General features: G+C 39.7%; 1 protein-coding gene across 1 annotated transcript in view; it reads right to left on the bottom strand.

The window, feature by feature from the left end:
• The window catches only part of IGF2BP3 (insulin like growth factor 2 mRNA binding protein 3), an 88,331-nt gene that overhangs the window by 42,625 nt on the left and 23,257 nt on the right, over positions 1-22,449 (bottom strand). The window contains exon 3 of the mRNA XM_089533081.1: positions 9,205-9,253. Coding sequence (XP_089389207.1) covers positions 9,205-9,253 — 49 coding nt within the window. The remainder of the gene's footprint in view (positions 1-9,204; positions 9,254-22,449) is intronic.

The raw sequence follows: 22,449 nt of genomic DNA, 5'->3' as shown, positions 1-22,449 counted from the left end.
AGCCAAGTTGGTAGTGCAATAGCAATCCTGATGAGCAGCTGAAAATAAAAGTTTATTTGTGTAAATATTTACTCTAGCTAGAAAACAATTAATTCCTTTTTTATATAGGAACTCCAGCATTTGTCTAAATTGGGTCTCCTCCTCTTGTTATAACACAGACCCCTTTCTTGCATACAAAAAGCTTCAGTCTTACACTGTGGACTTTCATTCAGACTCCCAAAGCTGACTGTGTTACAAACAGTGTTACTTTACACCAACCAATCCCAGTCAAAAACTACACTACATATCCAGCAGTGGACAAAGCAGAAGAACTACATATTAACATATTAAGTCTTTGAATCCAGTCTCATAATATATATAGGTTTAAAACTTTGTTTCCATTCATGAAGCTACTGGTGAAGTATTATCCTGAGTGCCCTAAAAATTTCATCACAGGATTTGCTGCATATGTGCCCATCAATGAAGACTAAAAATATCCACAATATAGAATAATGTTTAAGATGAGGGCTATCAATCAAAGCTATGCTTTCAAGCTAGCACAATAGTGAGCGTTTCTTTTAAGTTGATAAAACTATACATTTTTACACTGGCATTCTTAAAATTCACTATTAGAGCATAGAATCAAGGGAAAGTTTAAGAAATGAGAGTTAGTGAACAAAAACATCAAGAAGTACATAATGCATACTTGTAAGTTAGTGGAAAGCTTGTGATGATAAGAGGTGGTTATGACAGGAATGAGAATCTTAAGATTTCTTCCCACATCGCTATTTTAAACATAGCACACCATGTCTGCACAGTTCTCTCTAAATGGTTCACATATGTGACAAATATGGAAACAGACAGGAATATTTAGACACTGAAAAGGACATTTATAGAAATAATAGTTAGTGTGTTTAATACAAAAAGTGTAACTGATCTGCTCCCTGAGAAGTGGGCACCCTTTTTGAGGGACATGTTCCCTCAGGGGTATCAGGGCTGAAAAAGATGGATGTTGTTATTGTATCTAGACTTGATCTTTCAACAGAAGGGAAAACAATTAATTTACTTACACAAAATAAAAAGCTACCCAGGAGGTCACCTTCTTCTAATCACCTAATTTGCAGCATATTTGTTATATAAAAATGCCAACAATACCAGCATGTTTTATGGGCCTATGAAACAAATATTCAAGGAGATATGGTGAGTTACTAGATCTCTGTCGACAAAACTTTGACAAATACTTTCACTGTGTCCAGCTCTCAACAACCTTAAAACCAGAGGTGGGCAAGTGAAGAATATCTTTTATGACCTGTGACACTCCTGGGGTCACATGGACCACAGAAAAATAAAACAAAAAACCCAGAGTGGTTTGAAGTCCCACTTTTGTTTCTCAAACATTATGATGTTAAATAGTACAAGGGAGGGCTTGCAATATTTAAGAAGTAAATTGTTGTATGTAGAGGCTTCCAAGGAGAAAAATTCACCCTTCTTTTTTGAGGAGTCAGCCACAATAGCATCCTTGTAGGAGTTTCACTTTACAAACCTTGCCATAACCCATCTTCCTTTGTAATGTTGAGGCAATACATGCAGGGAAGGAGGACAGAGACTACTAGTCCCACACTGAACACACATCTGATGTTAGCAGTTAGGCAAGAGCAGGTACACATGTGCCCAGCATCCCTGCAGGTAATCAGCTGCTATATATATATTTTGAGTGACAGGCCCACTTTTATAGACTTGCAACAGAACATCAGATTAGACAACAGATGTCTAGTATCAGTGCAGAAATATTTCTAATTTACCCCTATAAATACAGAGGAAACTCCCAAGAGATAGAAAAGTTCACTTGTAGCTGTCTAGGTAGGCTTCCCATATCCCGGTAACAACCAGGACCTACCCGTGTTTCAGGGCTTTGCACGGTCCCGTCCTGGCTAACCCTAATTTCCCAGGTACCACCCGGCCTCAGTAAGGCCTGGGAGGCGGCTCCATGGTCGGGGCTCCGGCTGCGGGCTCCTCCAGCCTTGGAGAGACCTAGGAGGCGGCTTCAAGGCCGGGGCTCCGGCCTCCATGATTGGGAGGCGGCTCTGCGGTCGGGGCTCGCCGAGGCCTCAACCAGCGCCAGGGAGGTATTGGAAGCAGCATCATGCTTGGGGCCTTGACCCCAGAAAATAAGGTAAAGGGGCTTGGGTATGGGGTGGATGCTAGGCCTTCTGTTGCCACCTCCACTTCCCTTTCAGGATGGCGGATGAGCAGCAGGGAGGCCTAGGGCCTGGGAGGGGAGCTTAATGGGTTTTTTTAAAAAAAAATTAATGTGTTTTACTTTTAATTGTGTGTGCCCTCCATTTTTTTAATGTCCTACATTTTGCTGCACATTTTCCTGGTTTTGAGGTAGGGAATTATGGCAACCCTATGTCCAGGGAGCAACATTTTACCAGTGCCATGTGAAATTATATTAGCAAAATGTTAGCAAGGATGGAGGATTTTACACCTAAGAGGGAAAGCACAACATGCCAGATCTTTTCAAACAGTACTTTTTTCCCACACAAAGGAGAACTTGCAAGTACAGGAAACAACCCTACAATTCCCTTCACCCTGACTTTTATTTTATTGGATTGAGGGGCTTTTTTCTGAGAAATTCAAAATTAGCTTTAATAAATTGAGAGAAAGAACAGAGGCACACATACACAAACACAGAATATTATGAGGCAGGAATGATAAAATAATGAGCAAAGCAGGGATACAGCCAAACTGCTTAATGTTTTGGACTATGGCTTGGGAAGTTACTATCAAAAATCAGTAATTCAAGACAAGCTTTCCAGAAATACAGTCTGTCCAGCACTGCTTCCTGCACAATGTGCAGATGAAGAAGGGCTGCATGTGTTTTAATACACACTTGTTTTCACAAAGGACAACAGTGGGGGCCCAAAAGGCCGACCAATGCTTGGGTGAAAACACAGTGTATTCTGTACAGTATGTTCCAGACTCTTCTGCAAAGCACAGGTGTCCCTCAGTCAATGGGACTATGGAAAATGTTCCCAGCAAGTCTGCATGAAAATCATGACCCAAGTTAATATGCAAAATTTAAATACAGAGAAATAGACCTATTTGTCCAATATACTACAAACAGTATTTGAACTGTCAGGTATATCAAAGTCCAATTTGTTTACTGTTCAGTGTTGCATAGATTGAGCAGCTTTTATATGAGTGCTTAGTAATTTAGAAACAACGGTTTCTCATACTTAACTAGGCATGTACAAGTTCACCTATTTTAGTAGGATTACAACTAAGAACAGGGTTGTGGCTGAGGACTTTAATCTACAACTGCTCCTGCTTGACATGTCTGTTACTTCCAGAACCAATGCGCATCCTAAGGGTCAAGCAGGAATCAGACTTTTGCTAAGAACTTGTTCTATATAATTTGCTTTTTAAATCTCAACTGTGGAGGAGGATGAATTGACATGGTTTCTGTTTAGAAGTCATAAAGTAAAGAACTCTAATACTATTTTTCCCTAGGTATTATATAGTTATTAATTCTCATTACTTCAGCACATATGCATACATCACACTACCACAATAACTAACATTTACCCACCCCATGTTTTTCTTCCAAAGCAGTACAATAAAGCATAGAGCACACTCACTATAACTCTGGGATTTATGCATTTTTGCTTACGATTGCCTACTTGTTAGCTTTAAGGAGAACAAGTGGAAATCACAGATCTCTTTTGCCTGTGTATTAAACTAGCATGTGCATTACTGTATTCATTTCATGCTTCATACACCCCCCTTCACACCATCCATTTAACATCAGGAACATCTACTGTTTCACTGCATTTTCTATCATTATTATGTGATTTACATCTAAAACTGCCCTTCACTGTTACTAAGGCATACAGACATATATACCCATTCAAATACTTTCCTTCTAGGGACTTGCACATTAGGCAGATGCGAAGTTTCACCAACTTGGCAATATGTCAGAGCTACATAATACTGAGGAATGAGAGGGAAGACTGGCAGGGTGCACAGGAAGGAATATAAAAGGGACTGGAGGAAATAGGAGGAGAGCTTGAACGATAACCAAGTAGTGGAGAATCAGTGCAGAGACTGAGGCATACAGAGCTGATGAAAAGTAACCAAAACATCTGCCACATTAATGAATTCTATCATTTCATATTTGCTTTTGGCTGCAGAAGCAGTAGGAAAGAAACCCCGGTCACCTTCATTCTGCTAGACTCCTACGTAATAAATGAGTTCCTCTCCCATGCATCACAACATATCTCTTCTATGTAATGTATGGATTTGTGCTATTTTTGGTAATCTGCGTCTCTCTGAATTATTTAGGGTGGTGAGCGGTCTAACTCAGGCACCTTTCCCTCCGAATTCAATTCTAGAATCCTCATCAGTTAGTTCACTGTGATGCCTTTAAAGATCATTTCACAGATAATATTGTTACTGTCCCCTGCCTTACCAAGGTGGGTAAGAAATCATCATCATCATCATCATCATCATCATCATCATCATCATCATCATCATTTCAGACACACAAAAATCAGAGGTCAGGAACTTTTCATGCTCAAAATATTTCAGACTGTATTTCCTACAGTCCCTTACCACTGGCCATGCTAGGTGAGCCTAATTAGTTTTTTAGACCAAATCATCTAGAGGGCTAGAGTTTTCCCAACTCAGCACTAAATATTGAGTTAGGAAGTGGAAGCAATCTTTAGTTAAGGACCCCCTCCATTTTAACTATTCACCAAGAATTAACAAGGCAAAGATTTAGATATCCTTTTATAGAGGTCATACAGGAACAGCTTTTCCTACACATTTATTTGGAATGCCACTGTCCCCATTACGCTTACTTCCAGGTAAGTAGGCCATGGACTATATTATCAAATAGATTCCTTCAGTAATACACTTGTTAAAAAGATTGTACTATCCACACCAAAAGTTCTCTTTTTAAATTCTGTACATTTCCGTAGTACAGAATAGTGTAATTTCAGTAGTATATAAATGTTCTAGTAAATCAGAAAGTGTTAGAAGAAAATATACATTATCTTTTTATACAGATTGTCCCATAGCTCTCAGGAGTAGATGTTATGTTGCCTGCAGGCCACATGCAGCCCAAAAGAAAGCTGTTACCTGACTCTTGCTCAACTGGATCCACATAAACTTCCCAGCCTGAAAAATTCAGGCTGACAAAAACAATTTTTGTTCAAAACACACTTCTAAGGATATACAGTTGTGTGTCCCACTAACAAAAATACTGTACAGAACACCTCTTTTATCCTAGTTCAACACATCAGTCACTATACTGGCTCTTCCAATATGAAGGGGAACTTCCAGGGGCACTTCTTGTTATGTTTCTGGCTATCCAAAGGTTCTTTGATATACTTTTCCACTCATGCATGAATAGCAACAGACAACTATCACAGTTCTCCCTTTAAACGGTGTCACAGTCTACTCTCCTGTTTCAGTTAAGAAATAGGGAAAAGAGAATAAGCAGCTCAGGTGAATGTTGTGAATGACAACAGGGGAAAGAACAGAGCGGGTTAAAAGGAGGATAGATTGTTTCCCCTCAACCAGAAGTGACCATTGTGCATCATTAATGCCCTTAGGATTGTTTGCTGGAAGGGTAGGATTGGAGAGGTTCACAAATCTGTCAGACTAGGGAGTAATATTTTACTGGGAACCAGAGATTTCTACCAGCCTATTTTCTATTCTAATTCCTGGTGACTGGAGCTAGATTCTGGAATTCCTTTCTAGGAGGCAAAGATTGGCTCCATTCCTGTTTCAGTTCCATCTTCAGGTGAAGATTTTTTTGTAAATGCCAGCTAGTATTGGGGAATTGACTGTTTATAGGGAAAAAGGGCTTTTAATAATAGCCTGCTATACTGCTTTTATTTATTTTTTGTCCTTTAAATAGATTTGTTTAAAATTGTCTTTAATTCTATAGTTAGTTTACTTACATGCCGACAGTACCTTTTTCTATGTTTTTACCTATATGTTTTTGATTTTTCTCTATTTTATTTTTGAAAGCCATCTTAAATCCTAGGAGAAAATGTTGGAAATAAATAGATGATATCCAATTTTCCACACATTTTGCCATCTCCATACAGCTGCTGCAAAAAATATTTTTCCTAAAAAGCATTATATTAGAAGTTCATGTACAGGTGTATTTTGTAATCTTCCTTGACAACCATCTACAGAATAAAATAAAACATCAGCAAATGTAAATTTTATGGTTGAGTGGTTATGTATTTTACAAGATGCCATTTGGTATCTTTTACTGAGACTCTAAAACAGTTCTAGACAAATCGGTAGTCTATGGACAAGTGCCGGTTCAGTGGCCATCGTCAACTGCCAATCTCTGATGTGTTTCCAGGAAATAAAGAAACAATTGTAACTAATTTCTGGCACATAGGGAGGAAAAACTGCTATCCCTACATCAAATACCTTAAGAAGCATTGCTACAGAATGCACCCAGCCGACATATTTATTATGCTTGTATTTCACCATAGAATTGAAAGCCACATACATGGGGTTCCCATATACAGTTGTCCTTCTATATCCTCAAATTTGTGATCTATGGATTCCACCACCCACAGCTTGAAATTTAAAAAAAAAAATTCAGAAACCAAGCCTTGATTTTGCCTTTTTATATAAGGGACATCATTTTACATCCATTTTGCATCCATTGATTTGATATCCATGGGAAGTCCTGGAACCAAACCAGATGAGGGCCCACTGTAGTCTCCTACCCAAATTCTGAGAAGAGTCAGACTTGTGTAGCTTTAGCAGGATGACTACAGAATGTAATCCCAGGTTACACCCTGGAACAAATAAATAACTGCAATAAATAGGTTTGGAATACAATAGAAGTTAATCACCAGCAACACTGACAACTGATGACTGCAAGAACTCTGAATTATGATTTGATGTAGCAAGAAGCCTAGATGCATATTTGCCTCAAACAAAGGGGGAATTCTTGGTTGAGGTGAATTAATCAGTTACAACCACATTGCACTGCAATGGGGCACTGAAATCTTTTGTTGTGGGTATAGTTTCCAGTAACATTTACTAGTCAATTCAGCCATGGATCACTACTGGGAATTATTTTAAAATTCAGCTTAAAAATGGAAAGAGAGTAAGGCAACAGGCATAAATACTTTAAAAATTTCCCACATAGGTTTATAGTTGGGTTTATAAGTCAACCCTCCTCAGTATAATCTATGCTATTCCATTTATTCCATTAGAACATGTTTGTAAAGTGTTAAATATGTTTTTAATAACTTTTAAGTGAGAGGAAAGACTACAAACTTGGAAAATCACCAAATGAGACTGAACACTCATGCTTTTTACTCTACATCTGAGATAGGATTCAGCAAGTGGTAACCACAAAATATGCATTCCCTTCATTTTTCCAGATACATCTTCCTTCTGTCTTTTTAACCTTATTCCTCCTATTGTCTATTTAAAACAGTGACTATCATTACTGTATAGTTAATCTGTTCAAGGAGGTTAATAATTTTATCTTTTTCCTCATGAGGTGAAATCTCCCCTTCCTCTCAAAGCATCAGATTTCTAGAATGAGGGTATATCTAGCTTTATCACTTAAGGCCCAAACAGTGCCAGAAGCAGAAAGTGTCTGTAGCAGTGTACTAACTGCAGTCTCTCCTAGATAGGGACACCCTGCTCATGATCATCCATGCTCTGATAAACATTACAATATAACATGTTGTATACAGGGCTAGTCTGGAAGACTTAATGAATCACAGTAGGTCTAAGAAAATGGAAATTAGCAAGCAATAGATTGCTAACTAGAACAGGAGCTCTACAGATCCCTGGTCCATTCCACACAGAATTCAAAGTTCTGATGCTTACTTTTAAAGCCCTAAATGGCTTAGGCTGTGGATTATCTACAGGAATGCCCAAATCTGCATAAACCAACCTATGCTCTGAAATAAGGATGGGGAATGTTTAGCCCTCTACATCTTGTTGAATTGCTCCTCCCATCTTCCCTCATCATAGACTATGATGACTAGTGCCGATGGGAATCGCACTGTAACAACAAATAGAGACTGATGTTCCCTGTAACATATTAAGATAATCTTTGGTAGCTTTCATTCAAGTTTCCCTGCGTTTAAGGCAAGGCACATGGCAAATGTGGCAAAGAGCTTTGCTGTTGTAATATTTAACTTGTATTACTTCCTACCTCAGAGCAGCTTTCCTGGCATCTACTCTGACGTACTTTCAGCATCAAGGGAAGACTTGTTCTATTTTCCTAGGCCTTTAGCTTGTTTCAGTATTACTCATAGAGGATCTCATTTACTTCTAACCTACTGTAAGACGAAGAGACACAAGTAAAAACTTTTCATAATAATTTGTGTTAGTACATAGTTATTAGAGAGCTAGCATGCTGTAGTGGTTTGAGCATTAGACTATGACCATGAAGATCAGCATTTGATTTCTCACTTGAGTATAAAAACTCACTGGGTGAACTTGGGTAAGTCATACTCTCTCAGGCTCAAGTGACAGCAATGTCAAACCCCCTCTTTAGAAACTTGCCAGGAAAATCCTATGATAGGGTCATCTTAGTTTCGTAATAAGTAAAAAATGAACTGGACACACACAACAACAACAAACATAATTATTAAGAATTTGGAATGATGGGGTGATGCTATAGAAATAATTAATGATAGAAGAGTAATTACATGAAAAGGCAAGAGTTTCTACGTTGCCACAATGCTAATGTTTACAAGGAAGAGAAAAGTGGAGACAGTATGCAAAGACACAGTATGCATAGAGATCCTGTAGCACCTTTGAGACTAAGGGAAACAAAGTTAACTGGAACAAAGTTATTTCAATTAGTTTCAAAGATGCTACAAGATCTCCATGCATATTGATTTTCCAGACTAACACACTATGTCATTGAATTCTGCCTTCAAAGAGACTGACAGAGAAAACAGATCAGGAAGTTGCAATTCACCTAAAAAAGTACTGTAGACTCCAGAAAATATTTATATCCAACTGTCCAGGATTTGGAAGCCTCTGTTGTTCATACTTGCAAATGATCTCCCCTAAGAACAAAAACTGTTTCTGTCCACAATTTGCATGTGTTAAGAGCCCAACAGAGAAAGAGAAAGATGTAAAAGGTGAAAAACATACCATCAATTTATCCTCTTATAAACCAGGTACCTTGAAAATTAAAAGATGAATGCCTACCTCCCACTGCAAGTGTGGCGGGATATTTCTGATCTGAAGTTTTCGACTCCTGAGGATGGAGAGGAGGAAAACAGAGAGAAATCATTATTTAAACAAAAAGTACTACACACTAAAACTGAAAATAATTAACACTATTCCTATGGTGGAAAGTAACACTTATTGAATATGTGTCTTGTTTCAAAAACCAGTTTAAATGAATTCAGTAGTAAAAGGCAACTGAATTTACGACTTCAAAGATACTGCTTTTCATTTTTTTCTTGACACAGAAGAATTCTGAGCCATATTAAATACTTTTGTTTCATGTAAAGAATATTAACTCTTCAGTCATTTTGTTTATATATAGTATTAATTGCTTTTTACATCTGTGAAAGCTATCCCAATATCCCGACTTCACAAAGTGGTTTGTGAAGTAATGCTAATTCTAAAACTGTGATCAATTTTAATTAGAACTTGAACTCTGAACCACCCATGCTCTTCAGATTTTGACCGGCTGTTTGCATTCTCACCTGTGTTTCAAAAAGACATCAGTCTTCACTCATCTATATTTTTTTAAATCAAATTTGCAAGGCAGCTATACAGTATATCAAGACCTACTAGCTTCCTGAGTGGATTAACAGTCAAACCTTTGTTTCCTCATTTCTTACCCTTCTTCACCCAAAACTGAATAAACAAATATACCAGCTGACTCTAACATCATCACTTTTTCCCTATTTGTTTTTTACGATCTTTACCTGATGAAGATGTCAATGAAGTTTGAAAGTTTGAATGATGTATTTTGTGCATTTTAGGCCCCAAACACATCGCAGAAATAATCCAGTATAAGACTGCTTTAACTGTCCTGGCTCAGTGCTAGGGAATCCTGGGAAATGTGGTCTATTGTGGCTCCAGAGTTCTCTGAAAGAGAAGGCTAAATGTCTCACAAAACCACAGTTCCCAGAATTCCCTAGCATTGAGCCAGGGCAGTTAAACCAGTCTCAAACTGGATTATTTCTGCACCCCATAAAGGTACCAATGTTGTGTGGATTTTGTTGCAAATACACTAAATATCAAACAACCCGTGGCATTTTCAAGAATTAATAAAGCACCACACACTTCTTGGAAAGCATCACAGGTCATCTTTTCAGGGCAAGGAGAGCTATTCTTGTAAGTGTCCAGGAAAAAAGAAATGTTTTTGAGCTGGGGGCAGGGGAGGCACATCCAGACACATAGTTAGACTCCAATGTATAATTGTTAAACTGCATTAGGTGAATAAGCAGAGCTTTAAAATGAAGACTCTGGAAAAATGTTTTTTTAAAAAATATATATTAAAAAAAAGACATTTCTGAGCTGTATGCATAGGATGCAACTGCATCTTGTAAATGAAGTCCACAAATACCTAATGGGCCACCACTGTTGAAAGGAAAAGCTTCTGGGAAACTACCCAATGTCAATATTATAGCTGTGATTTGTTTTGCTTTCTAAGGCAATATTTCATTTTTTTTTTCAGATGGCTTCCAAAATTCATGGCCTGCACCCTTTGAATAGATACAGAAATATTCCTCAAATTAAACTCTAGCCAGATTACATTAATTGAGTGTACAATTAAATGAATTCAATTTTTCCACAAAAAAGGGGGAAATACATTAAGCAATTCCAGTTAACACCATTAACTATAAAAATGTAAGGACCATTTTATAACAGCCACAATGAATATCCATTTTAAAAGACTCACAATTTGTTGCTGTCTCCTATTAAAAATACACCCTATCATAGGGTACAGCAAAACAGCCAATTGCCTATCATAATACATAATCAAAATTTTTTAAAGGGCTCAGCATGGAGGTCCTCAAATTACTTTAAAGTATACACACAGGTGTACTGCTTATCTGGTCTTATAAAAAGCATTTTGCTTCCTGGGCATATAAATCAGGATGGAACACACAATTCTGCATGCTACTGAATCACATAAAATATACACAGTTGCACAGAAAACCATAAAAAACCATTTCAATTATTGTGATGTGTATGCTTTTCCTAGAGGTTAACTTGTCTTGTTAAAATTTCTAACGTATCTCAGTAAAAGTCTATGATAGATAAGCACCCCAGGCACTAACAACACAATCCTAAGCATTTTCAGTTAAAGGTAGATCCCAATGAGAGATATATGGCTTACTCCCCATTCAGTTTACTATATACTGTACAAGGTGTGCATTATACTTTTGCATTTTACAACAGTAACAGTGAATTACATTAGCTACCATCTCAGTGAAGTTACTTCACAAGTCCTTATAATACTAAATATTATTTTAGAAAATATTGCAGCAAAATATCATACAGGTTGATGGTGAGCAGTAAATCCAAAACATGAGATAAAAACAGATACATATTTCTGCAAAATTATTTTTTTATCTTTCTCCCCTCATTAATTGAGCTTTCATGGGATGTATCCACACTGTAGAAAGAAAGCATTTTGACACCACTTTTACTGTCATGGCTCCATCCTATGGAATCCTGGGATTTGTAGTTTGGCGAGGCACCAGAACTGTGACAGACCACACTGAATATTCCACCAAACTAAAAATCTGAGAATTCCACAGGATGGAGCTATGACAAAGTGGCATCCAATGGCTTTATTTATGCAGGGTGGACTAGCTCAGTTGTTCAATTAGTCAATTGTTCAGATTAAAAAATCCACCAGAGCCTATCTAGCCATTGCTAGAAAAATAATCCTTCTAAATTCTGATCAGAATTGGAATCAATTCTCTATATAGCAATGCTGTGCTTTCCCCATCAAATACAGCCCGTCCTCACCTTACGCGGGGGATCCGTTCCGGATCCCTCTGCGTAAGGCGAATTCCGTCTATGCTTGAGCCCCATTGGAAACAATGGGGCTCGTGCGTGGCGGCACGGGCGCGCACAGGGCGCAACGGGCGCGTGCGCCCATTCAATTGAATGGGACGTGCCGCCCCTTCTGCCCCGCGTGTGCGCTGCGGCTTTAGCACGTATGCTCAAGGCCGCGTATGGCGCGCCCGCGTATAGTGCGGGCACACTGTACTGACAATATTAATAAACATTCTTAGAAAGTAGTCTGCCTTATTTGATTTAACCAGTTTAGAAACTCATTTCAAAAATCCACAACCTTAGGGCAAACAGTCAGATATCTTTCAAAAGGCCTACATCATCACACTGTCTTCAACATTTTTGAGAGATTGTATTCTTGATTGTATAATTTAACAGGTGACAATCCCAACCTCTGATCTGCATTAATCACTAGGTCTTAGAAAAGAATGCAAACTGATTTACATGGCAGGACGGTTCTAGTTTTTCTCCAATTCTCATCAGAAACATATTTTAAGATTCAATTCCTGAACTATGTTCCTTTTCATATATTTTAACAAATATTTTTTTCCAAATTGCTAATATTTAATTCTGACATTTCACATCTAAATGGATTTGTTAAGTTAATAGAGTATTGATTGACGCAGGACCCATAACACAGGGGCCAAAACAAGTGGCTTCCAGCCACATTGGAAGCTGTACCCATTAATACGACGCATGTCCCCAAGCAACGGTCGCCTGCCTCACCGGGCAGACCGTTTTGCCGCTAGACGCAGCTGGACTACAAGCCCCAGAGTGCTCTGGGGCTTGCCCGGCTCCCTATTGGTGCGCGGGGGCAGAAGGGGCGGCCCTTCTGCTCCGCAACGCTCTGGGAGCCGGTTTCGTTGGTGTGGGGCTTCTGGTCCTCCAAGGCTGCCCATTGGTGGGCTGGGCCTTGGAGGCGGGGCCCCACACAGCTCGCGGGGAGGGAGGGGCCTAGGCCTATATAAGGCCGTGTTGCTGGCCCCTTCCCTCAGTCGGTTGCTTGGCTTCGAGCAGAGCGGAGCCAAGCTGTGGAAGGGAGCAAGTCTTGGTGCTTCTCCCGCCCGCCCACCGCTGTTGTTAGGTGGTTTTTAGTCACAACTTGGCAGCAGCATAGGCCAGGATCTGCATGTTGTGGTACCAGGGCTATGGAGCTCTGGTTTGGGAGTCAATAGGTACCCGGGGTCGAATAGGGCAGGCGTTTGGCCATTGCGGGGGCCAGAACGCAGGAGCGCCTCCCGGTGACTAGGGGCTTTGTGAATTGGTGAACGCAAGACAAGGTTTGCGGTCAAGTTGTGTTCCTTAGCCCCTAGGTCATCCCAAGCACCGGGTGGGTGCCCGGTTTGGATAATCAGACTACATCGGGTGGTTTGATTGCACAGATCCTGACCTTATGCTTTGTGCCAACCCTACCAATTGTTTGCAAATAAAGTTGTGGCCTTACTTCCAACATGTTGTACTGTGGTTATTTGACAGCAACATCTGAGGCAACAAAGCTGGAAGCCACGCCAAGGTTGCACTCTGATCCTTTAGATCGGGGCAAAAAGGAGCCAGGAAAATCTGGCTGTTGGTGGCACAGGTTTGGGCCAGCAGCCACAGCCCACTTTCGTAGTGGGCTGTGCAGTTGCTGTGGACCCATTCACTTGCAATTGGACTGGCCTTGGGCTGCGCTTTTTTAGCCATCTGCTTTGCCCACATGTTAGATTTTTTTGAATTAAGAAACCATATAGAACTTGTTCTTAGTTTTTCTCTGGATGCCACCAGGTGATTTGGATGAACTTTGTTAACTGAACCAAATGAATTTATATTTCAAGAGGTGTAGTATTGCCAAGATGCCTCTAAAAGATAGCCCATACTTTAATTTATGATTCTTAATTATTTATTAGCAGCAATAACTCTTAATAGATTTTTGCCGTCTTTTTAGATTTTCAACTTTAGGACAATGTGGGATGGTTTGAAAAACAAAATTTGAAGAAAATATATCTTTGATTACAGAAAAAAAAAGAGACAGTTGTTGCCCAGCTTTCAATTTTTCATTAAGATATTTAAGTATTAAGTATTATTTTATAGATAGGATTATTAATTAAGGAGGATTTTTAGTAATTAAAAGTCCAAAATATTTGACTCCTGGAAAACCAACACCAAACCTATATATGATGTTACGCTCTTTCTGAACTACCAACAGTAGGTTTTTATACAGTAACTAAGAATCATTAGTTGATTTTTAGCCCAAAGAATATCTGGAATACTTGTAGTACAATTTCTGTATCCAGAGAATTTTTATCCACAGATACAACTTATCCACAGCTTGAAAATATTCAAAAATAATATACTGTATATACTTGACTATAAGTTGACCTCATGTATAAGTCAAGGGTAGGTTTTGCGGCTAAAACTATGGATTTTGTATGACCCATGAATAAGTTGAGGATAAAACTTAGGGGCGTGTAACAAAGGATCTAAAGGATGAAACAAAGGAAAACAATGCCAAAGAGGTTCCAAAATTCCAGCAGACATAACTGTTTGTGCTCACACCAAAGGCAGGATGGATGAAAGAATAAAGCAGGGTCAGTGCTTCCAGGACAGATTATACCCTTGCCTTTTACCAGAGTTAAAGTACACTACAGTTGGCCCTCTGTTTTCACGGGGAATCCTTTCTGGACCCCTTCCCACAAAAAAGGAGGCTTGCACATATTCAAGCCCTATAGGCTTGAATGGGGTGTGGCCCAGGCGCACACACCATTGAAAACAGCGGAGTTTGCCCCTCTGCGGATATTCAAGATCACAGATCTCAGATCCGCGAGGTAGGAGGGGACTGTACTTATACTGACCCATGGATAAGTCGATCCGGGCTCTTGGGTCAATTTTTTAAACTAACATTTCTAGACTTATACATGAGCATATATAGTAAATTCCCAAAGCAAATCTTGTGTTTGCCATTTTATATAAAGGACACCATTTCAGTATGCCACTGTATTTAATGGGACTTGAGTATACACAGATTTTAGTATTCATGGGGGGAGGGGTGTCCTGGAAACAAACCTAGCTGATACCAAGGGCCTACTGTATATTCTTCAGTGGTATAAGGACAGAAACGACTACTTATAATTACAGTTGTTCAAGTGAGCATCTATGAACAGATGCAAAAGGGTTATCTGTGCCCGCATAGTGCCTCATTTGGATCACATAGCCATTCTAGTGGTAATCTTGGCCACTACTCAAGCGCTCTACCAGAACACTTCTTAATCAGAACTATCAGTTCCAGGGATGCCAAAGCAACAGCCAAGGATCTAAAAATAGACAGGACAAGATGAGGGGAGTATGGGCAAGATTTTGTGAGTTCACTGAAAGCACTAAAGTTACAGGTAAGCAACCTGTCCTCCTCCTTCATGAGCTCCATGACTCACACAAAGGGGAGATGAGCAAACCACTCACCATTGGAGGTGCGGTGTCATACAGTCCAAGAAAAGAACAGCTCTCCCAAAATAAGCCCCCTATGTGGGCTCTGCTTTAGGGCAATATGAATAATGTGTGTATAAACCTGCTAATGCCCTGTAGAGCAAGGTGATGAGCAGGTAATGACATCTGAATGAATTCCAAAGGTTCTTGGATTGAGCAGACATTTTCAACTCTGCTTAACGCTTATTTTTGGAACCGAAACAGCTTTGGTCACCTTCACTGACAATCTACAAGAATTAGACAAATAATATTTCCCTGCTGGTTTTCATAAAAGTTTCGGCACCATTTGATACCATCAGCCATGAAACTGAACTGTCTAATAGGGATGGGTTTGCGAGGGGCAATTTCATGGTGGTTCTACTCCTCCCTTGGGGCCTCATTCAGAGATTAGTGCTACAGGGCTGCTGTTCAAAGCATTGGTTGCTGGTTACATAATGACTGATTTAGGCACCTCCTCCAATTTCCAATGTTTACATAGGACTAAAAGCAATTATTTGCTCCATGAAGTTTGGAACACATGCATCCTTGCTGTATTCATCAGGTGATCATTTTAAACAATTTATCCAGCAGGCCATTGTTTTATTGGGTAGATCGTTTCCAATCCAATATCTTTTCTTGTATGATTAACCTGTTTTAGAATAGCATAAATTTATGGAACGTTATATTTTATAAGTGGTTTTAGTTTTTTCTAAATCCCAAGTGGTGTGTAAGCATCATTGTAGAAGGACATCAAACTTCAAACTATGCTTAAATGCAAGTTAACAAAAGATATACAGAGAGAGTGTAAATAAATTATATGTTCGATATTTGGGGTTCAAAAGTCTTCATAAGAATCCAAAACAAATGTCTTAAGCTAAAGCGTGTCAAAAATATGTCAACTGTTTGTACATTATTTACTAACGCCTTCAACACTTCAAAAATGTTTTGGTACTGATGGCATTTAACATGCTAACAATGCCATGACAAGTCACTTCTAAAGACTCCTCATAGTTGCGTAACTCTTAAGGTGAAACACAGCAAAAGTTGCTGCTGAACGTGACAAAGTTATACTTAAAAAAGCAAAAAAACAAATGGACCAGGTTACAAAAAAGGCAGTGTTAAACTACAACCCAGAGCTACATACAGTCACACATGTCCAAAGGAGCCTGAGTTACTGAGCTGCGATCCTGATCCACTTCCACCAATATGACACATACTCACCCCCTTCTGAAAACTGTAAGATATCTAAAGTCATTTGTTCAGCAGAAAAAAACTCTACTGCCATTCTCATTTTGACATGCTTAAACCAGTTCTTCTAATTTTAACCTTAAAAGTATAAAAAAGTAGGTCTATTCTCAATATATATTGCATTTACAGTAATTAGTACACTATAAGGCACAAATACATTTTTGAAGTTACCTTACATGTTAAAATACATATACAATAAATTAAATCCAGACTTATGTTAGTTGTAAAGAGCCAGTGTATTGGTTTGACCTATGACACTGGAGACCATGGTTTGAATCCCTGCTCAGCAACGGAAGCCCACTGGACTTTGGGCAAGTCGTACTTTTTCAGCCTCACAGGAAGGCAAGGGCAAACCACCTCTGAACAAACCTTGCCAAGAAAAGCCAATGGCAGGGTCTCCAGAAGTCCGAAACAATTTGAAAGCACACAACAACATTAGCTATACTTAGTTCATACTTAAACCAAGCTGAAAATCTTTTACCTTCTCCAGTGGATACTATCTTTCACCTAATCCACTTTCCTTGAGGACAGACTACTGACTTTCGCCCTGACCATGGAATGTGAAAGGATGGAAAAGATAAACCAGGAGAATTTGTTAATTGTAAAACAAAAAATAGAGTTATGAAATTGCAAAACTCATTGTAATGCACTAAAGTGATGGGAATAAGACATTTTCAATCAGGTAATTCATAGTATTTTACACTAACAGATAAGCCTAACACATAGTGAACCAGGAGAATTAGGACTGAAGCCAGAGAAGTTATCAGGGAAGTACACAAAAACACTTATCTGTACCTAAAAAGAAATAAAAGCCTCACTGGATGATAGATTAAACTCTCCAAAGAGTTAAGGACAAAAATAAGAGAGCAAGGTAAAAGGTAACAGATATAAGTTCAGAAATCTGAATGCAATTGTTCAAAAATTTGTGTAGGGGAACAAAAAAGGTAATTTAATAGTAATAATAATGATGATGACCACATATCATTTACATAACTTTAAAGAGAATGATGAGGACATTTAAATTGTTTTTTAAAATTCTGTACCTTGGCTTAGTCATTATGCAAAACAAATATCATAGCATAGAAATAGGTAGGGCAGCTATGAAGAAATTAGGTAAGATATTGAAGTGCAAAACTGAATAACAAAGGATAATCTCGGCCACAGAAATTGGAAATGCTATATACAGATGTGAAAGCACAATAGTGAAGAAAGCTGATGGGGCAAATCAACTCATTTGAAAGATGTTGTTAGAGGAGAGTTCTAAGGATACTATGGCTCACCAAAATAATAAATAATAAACTGGTCTGACAGCAAATAAAGCCTGAACATTCAGCCAAAATGACCAAGAACAAGTTGCTTATCTGTAACTGAGGTTCTTCGAGTGGTCATCTGTGAACTTACACAAATGGGTTATCACCACTGGGACAGTGCATCATTTGTAACCTTCTAGAATGTAAGCATTTTGGCAGTAGCCTCATTCACTCCACGCATGCCAAATGGACATGCTTCCTACCTAATTCCTCAGTTCCCCCAAAACAGCAGCCAAGGAGCTAAGAGGGAGGCAGGACATGACAAGGGAAGGTTGCATGAGTTCACAGACGACCACTTGAAGAACTACTTACAGGTAAGCAACCTGTTCTTCTTTGTGGTCTCTGTGACTCACTTAAATGGGATACTAGCAAGGTATTAACCATAGGAGGAGGGAATCATGTCACACAGGAGAAAAGCCCAGCCCTCCCAAATGCAGATTCCACCTGCAACCTTGTGTCCATTCTGTAAGGACAAATGAAGGCTGAAAGCTGAGACCACATGGCAGCTCTACAGATGTCACATAGAAAAACTCTCTCAAAAAGGCTGCCAAAGTTGCTAATCCTATGGCTCCCCACTTGAGCTGAAAGCTGCTTGCCTTCATAAGCCAGGTGAATGATACTTGCAACCCATTTAGAGAGGCACTGAGATGACACAGAAATCTTTTCTTTCTAGTTGGGTAACTGACACTGAAGTCCGATGCCTATGCACATCTAAGGGATGCAGGATGTGCTCTTAAATCAGTGGTAGGGTTCTGCAAAAATGAAGGTGCCACAATGCTGAGAAAAACATTTGGAAAGAAAGTGATGTTTGGTCAAAGAACTGTCTTATCCTTGTGGAAATCTAGGTAAGGCTGATCCACATGGAAGGCACAGAGTTTTCCAGCGCACTTGGCTCAGGTGACCACAACCAGAAAGGCTGTATTCCAGGCGAATCATCTGAGATCACATCATGGCGAGGGCTGAAAGAGCTTCCTGGAAGTCAGAATCACAGAACTGGAAGAAACTACAAGGGCCATCAAGTCCAACTCCCTGGAATACACAATCAAAGCACTCCCACCAGGTGGCTATTTAGCCTTTGTGTAAAAACCTCCAAAAAAGGAGACACCACCAAACTCCAAGGCAGTATATTCTTCAGTCGAAAAGATCTTACTGTCAGGAAGTTCTTCCCAATGCTTAGGTGGAATCTCTTTTTTTGTAATTTGAATCCATTGCTCTGTGTCCATTGAAAACAAACTTGCTCCATCTTCAGTAATGACATCCTTCCAAATATTTAACATGGCTATCAAATTATCTCTTAACCTTCTCTTCTCCAGGCTAACCATACTCATAGGGCATGCTTTCCAAAGTTTTTCCCTTTTACCATTTTGGTTGCCCTCCTCTGGACACATTCCACCTCGTCAATATCCTTCTTGAATTGAGTTAACCAGAACCAGAACCAGAACCAGTCACAGTATTCCAGGTGAGGTCTGACCAGAGCAGAAAGGAGTTGTACTGAAGTTGATGGCAAAGGTGGAATAAAATTTTCTCTAGCTTCTTCCCTTCCATGTCAGCTGGACTGGAATGCAGCTTTTGTGATGTCTTCGACTGAGCTGCATCAATTATTATTGAGTTTGGCTTGGGATGCTGCACAAGCCATTAACACCTGGTTTTGACCAATTTGTACAATGTCTTAACTTTTTAAAATGTAAGTGGAAATGGGAACAGAGTTGTCCAGGTTTTCTTGACAATGTAAAAAAGGTAAGGCAGTGGTGGGATCAAGGTAGGAGACAATGCCTGACTGTACTCACTGTTCACAGAATCTTCAACCACTGGCTCCAATTGCTCAGTTTGCAGGTTAAGGATGAGTAGCATCTGGTCCACAAAGCATCTCATGTCATCTGTGGGCAATACAGGATCATTGTCACCCACTAACATCCCCAGAGACTCATCTGCAGGTTTTTGGTAGGTCCTAAGGAATCTATGTAAGTAATAATCCAGAGATTGAAAGAATTCCTAGCAGCCCTAAGGAGAATCACGTAGACGTCCCCTATGATATGAAACCACAATTTCTCCATCTGAAGATGTTCAAACAAGCTTGAATTTTGGAGATTAATAGGTGAAGTCACCGTTGGGGGGTGACCTCCATGTCCACATGACAAAAGGAACCTAAGTACAATAGGAGTCGTGTTTCAGTCTCAGCCCTGGTAATTGAGGCTGGGAAGTGCACTGAGAGGGCTCTTTCTCTCTTGGTTTCCTCTTCTATTTGTGCTTCTTGTCAACACCATGTTGGTTCAAACCTGCATCTCCACTCAACTCAAAAGACTTCTCAGGTGTTGATGGAACACAAGTTTGAGTGGGAGTATGAGTGGAAACAGACTCAGTGACAATTTCAAGAGATAGGGCAGGTGTCAACATTACTGTGGATAGAGCATCCAGTTCAAAACCAGATCTTGCTGTAGTATAGCACTTTGATGAGCTAGTGGATGAGTTAGCAGATGTTTTGTTCCTGGCCCTCCAGCGAATCCAAAATTTCGCTAATATTAAAGTCCTATTGTCCCTAGTGGTGTCATTAGGGACAATGGGACTTGGCTATTTGTGAAATAATCTCTCCGCAGCCTTGGCCGCACAAACGACCAAAACCACGAGTACCAAGGCCATAAATCCGGAGGGACCACTGTATAATTTTAAATTTTCCAATTTAAAACAAAGCTTGGTGGGGAGGGGGGAGGGAAATATTTTCTTGAATGTTTCTTTTTTTGCCTTGGCTTTCAATATCTCTAAGAGCACTATAAACCACATTAGTGCTCAGACTTGTTATTCACAAATAATCATCTTCCTATCAAGACTGTATAAAGTAAGAGTGGGAATCATGCAGCCCTTGGTTGTGGGGCAGTGTGGCCCTTTCGATACCTACTGATCTCCCCAAGCCCCTGGCACCTGGAAACACCTTTTTGGCTGAAGAGCTTTAAAGCACTTGAAAATTATCCCACAATTATCCTGCATGCCCGACCCCACAAAGAGCAATAATCTCCCTACTATGGCCCTAAAGACAACTGTGAGTGATGTGACAGCCTTCCAATTGTCCAAAATGTTGGCTGTGACAGCACACTGTAGCCCGAGAATTGGGTGACAGAAAATCTCACTCCTGCTTTAAAGATCTGTAAGCCAGGCAGGCAGGGAGGGAGGGAGATCTTGGAGCCTAGACCTTTTTGGCTTGCTGGGATCCACAACACTTCCACTGTATGAGCCAAGAGTACTGGAGTAAGGATGTATTGTAAGTAGCACCACTGACCGTCTGTGAGTGTGGAGCAACTGACACAGAAACAGCCCTGTATCGAGATTCATGAAACCACACAAACCAATTTTCTCTAGCTTCTGTCTTGGTTGTTCCCCTTAAGACAACAATGTCCAAACTCTGGCCCTCCAGGTGTTTTGAACTTCAGCTCACGGAAGCCTCAGCCACCTTGGCCAATGGTCTAGGATTCTGGGAGCTGAAGTCCAAAACACCTGGAGGACCAGAGTTTGGAAATCGCTGCCTTAGGGGGACCCCTGTGATTAACTTGACCTTTTAACTCAGATAAGAGACTTGCACTGAGGAAGATATTGTGTTCATATGACATGGATCACTAAGGTGCCTCATGACAGCTGAAACCACAGGATTTCCCACAGTTCACATAGTCGACTGTCCTTCTTTAACATGGTGCCCCCTTCAATGGCTCCCAAAATATCTGCTACTGTTCCTTCACATTCTTTTCCAGCTATTGGAGACACAGAATGGGTCGAGCAATAATAGCAGTTCCACCAGCAATTATACAAATCTTCAATTTCTAGAGAGGAGCCTTAGGATTGCTTGTGTCCACTTTTTTATTTATTTCTCTCTGTGGATTACAGTCCTCTTCCTCTGATGTTATTTGGGGCAAAGCAAGTTACATTTTCATCCAGACTTTCCTGCAATCCAAGAATTGCAGAAAAACTAGGGATTGATCTTAGTTCACATAAACAATTATTTTATTATAACATTTGGTTTTGCTTCTTACTCTGTAAATACAAGCTGGCCAAAATTTGAGCTCATCCCCATTCCTGATATACGTATTGTCCAAGGGATTCAACTATGCAATGTAGGACATAGAAAAAGTAGTACGTCTTCACACAACTCATATTTTATAGAATTTATTTCCCCAAGATGTCTCAGTAGGCATCAATTGCTATGGTTTTAAAAGGAGAAGCAACAGTGCAAAACACTTATTGCTACCATAGCCGGCCTGTTGGCTAGCCAGTGGTACTCTGCTTATAGTGAACACTATAAGAAAAAAAGAAATATGCCCACTTGGTCTGATCCAGGAGCTTCTTATGTTCTTAGCCTTTCCAAGAAGAGGGTATCTATCTCCAATGTCATTTGAAGCCAAGTAGTAAAGGAGCAAGTCCTTTCTTC

The sequence above is a fragment of the Sceloporus occidentalis genome, unplaced genomic scaffold, assembly GCF_023333645.1.
Source record: "Sceloporus occidentalis isolate IW3139 unplaced genomic scaffold, rSceOcc1.0.p SCAF_7, whole genome shotgun sequence".
In the NCBI taxonomy this organism is placed as follows: Eukaryota; Metazoa; Chordata; class Lepidosauria; order Squamata; family Phrynosomatidae; genus Sceloporus; species Sceloporus occidentalis.
Note: the sequence above shows the minus strand (reverse complement) of the source record. Positions and strands in the feature narration are given on the sequence as shown.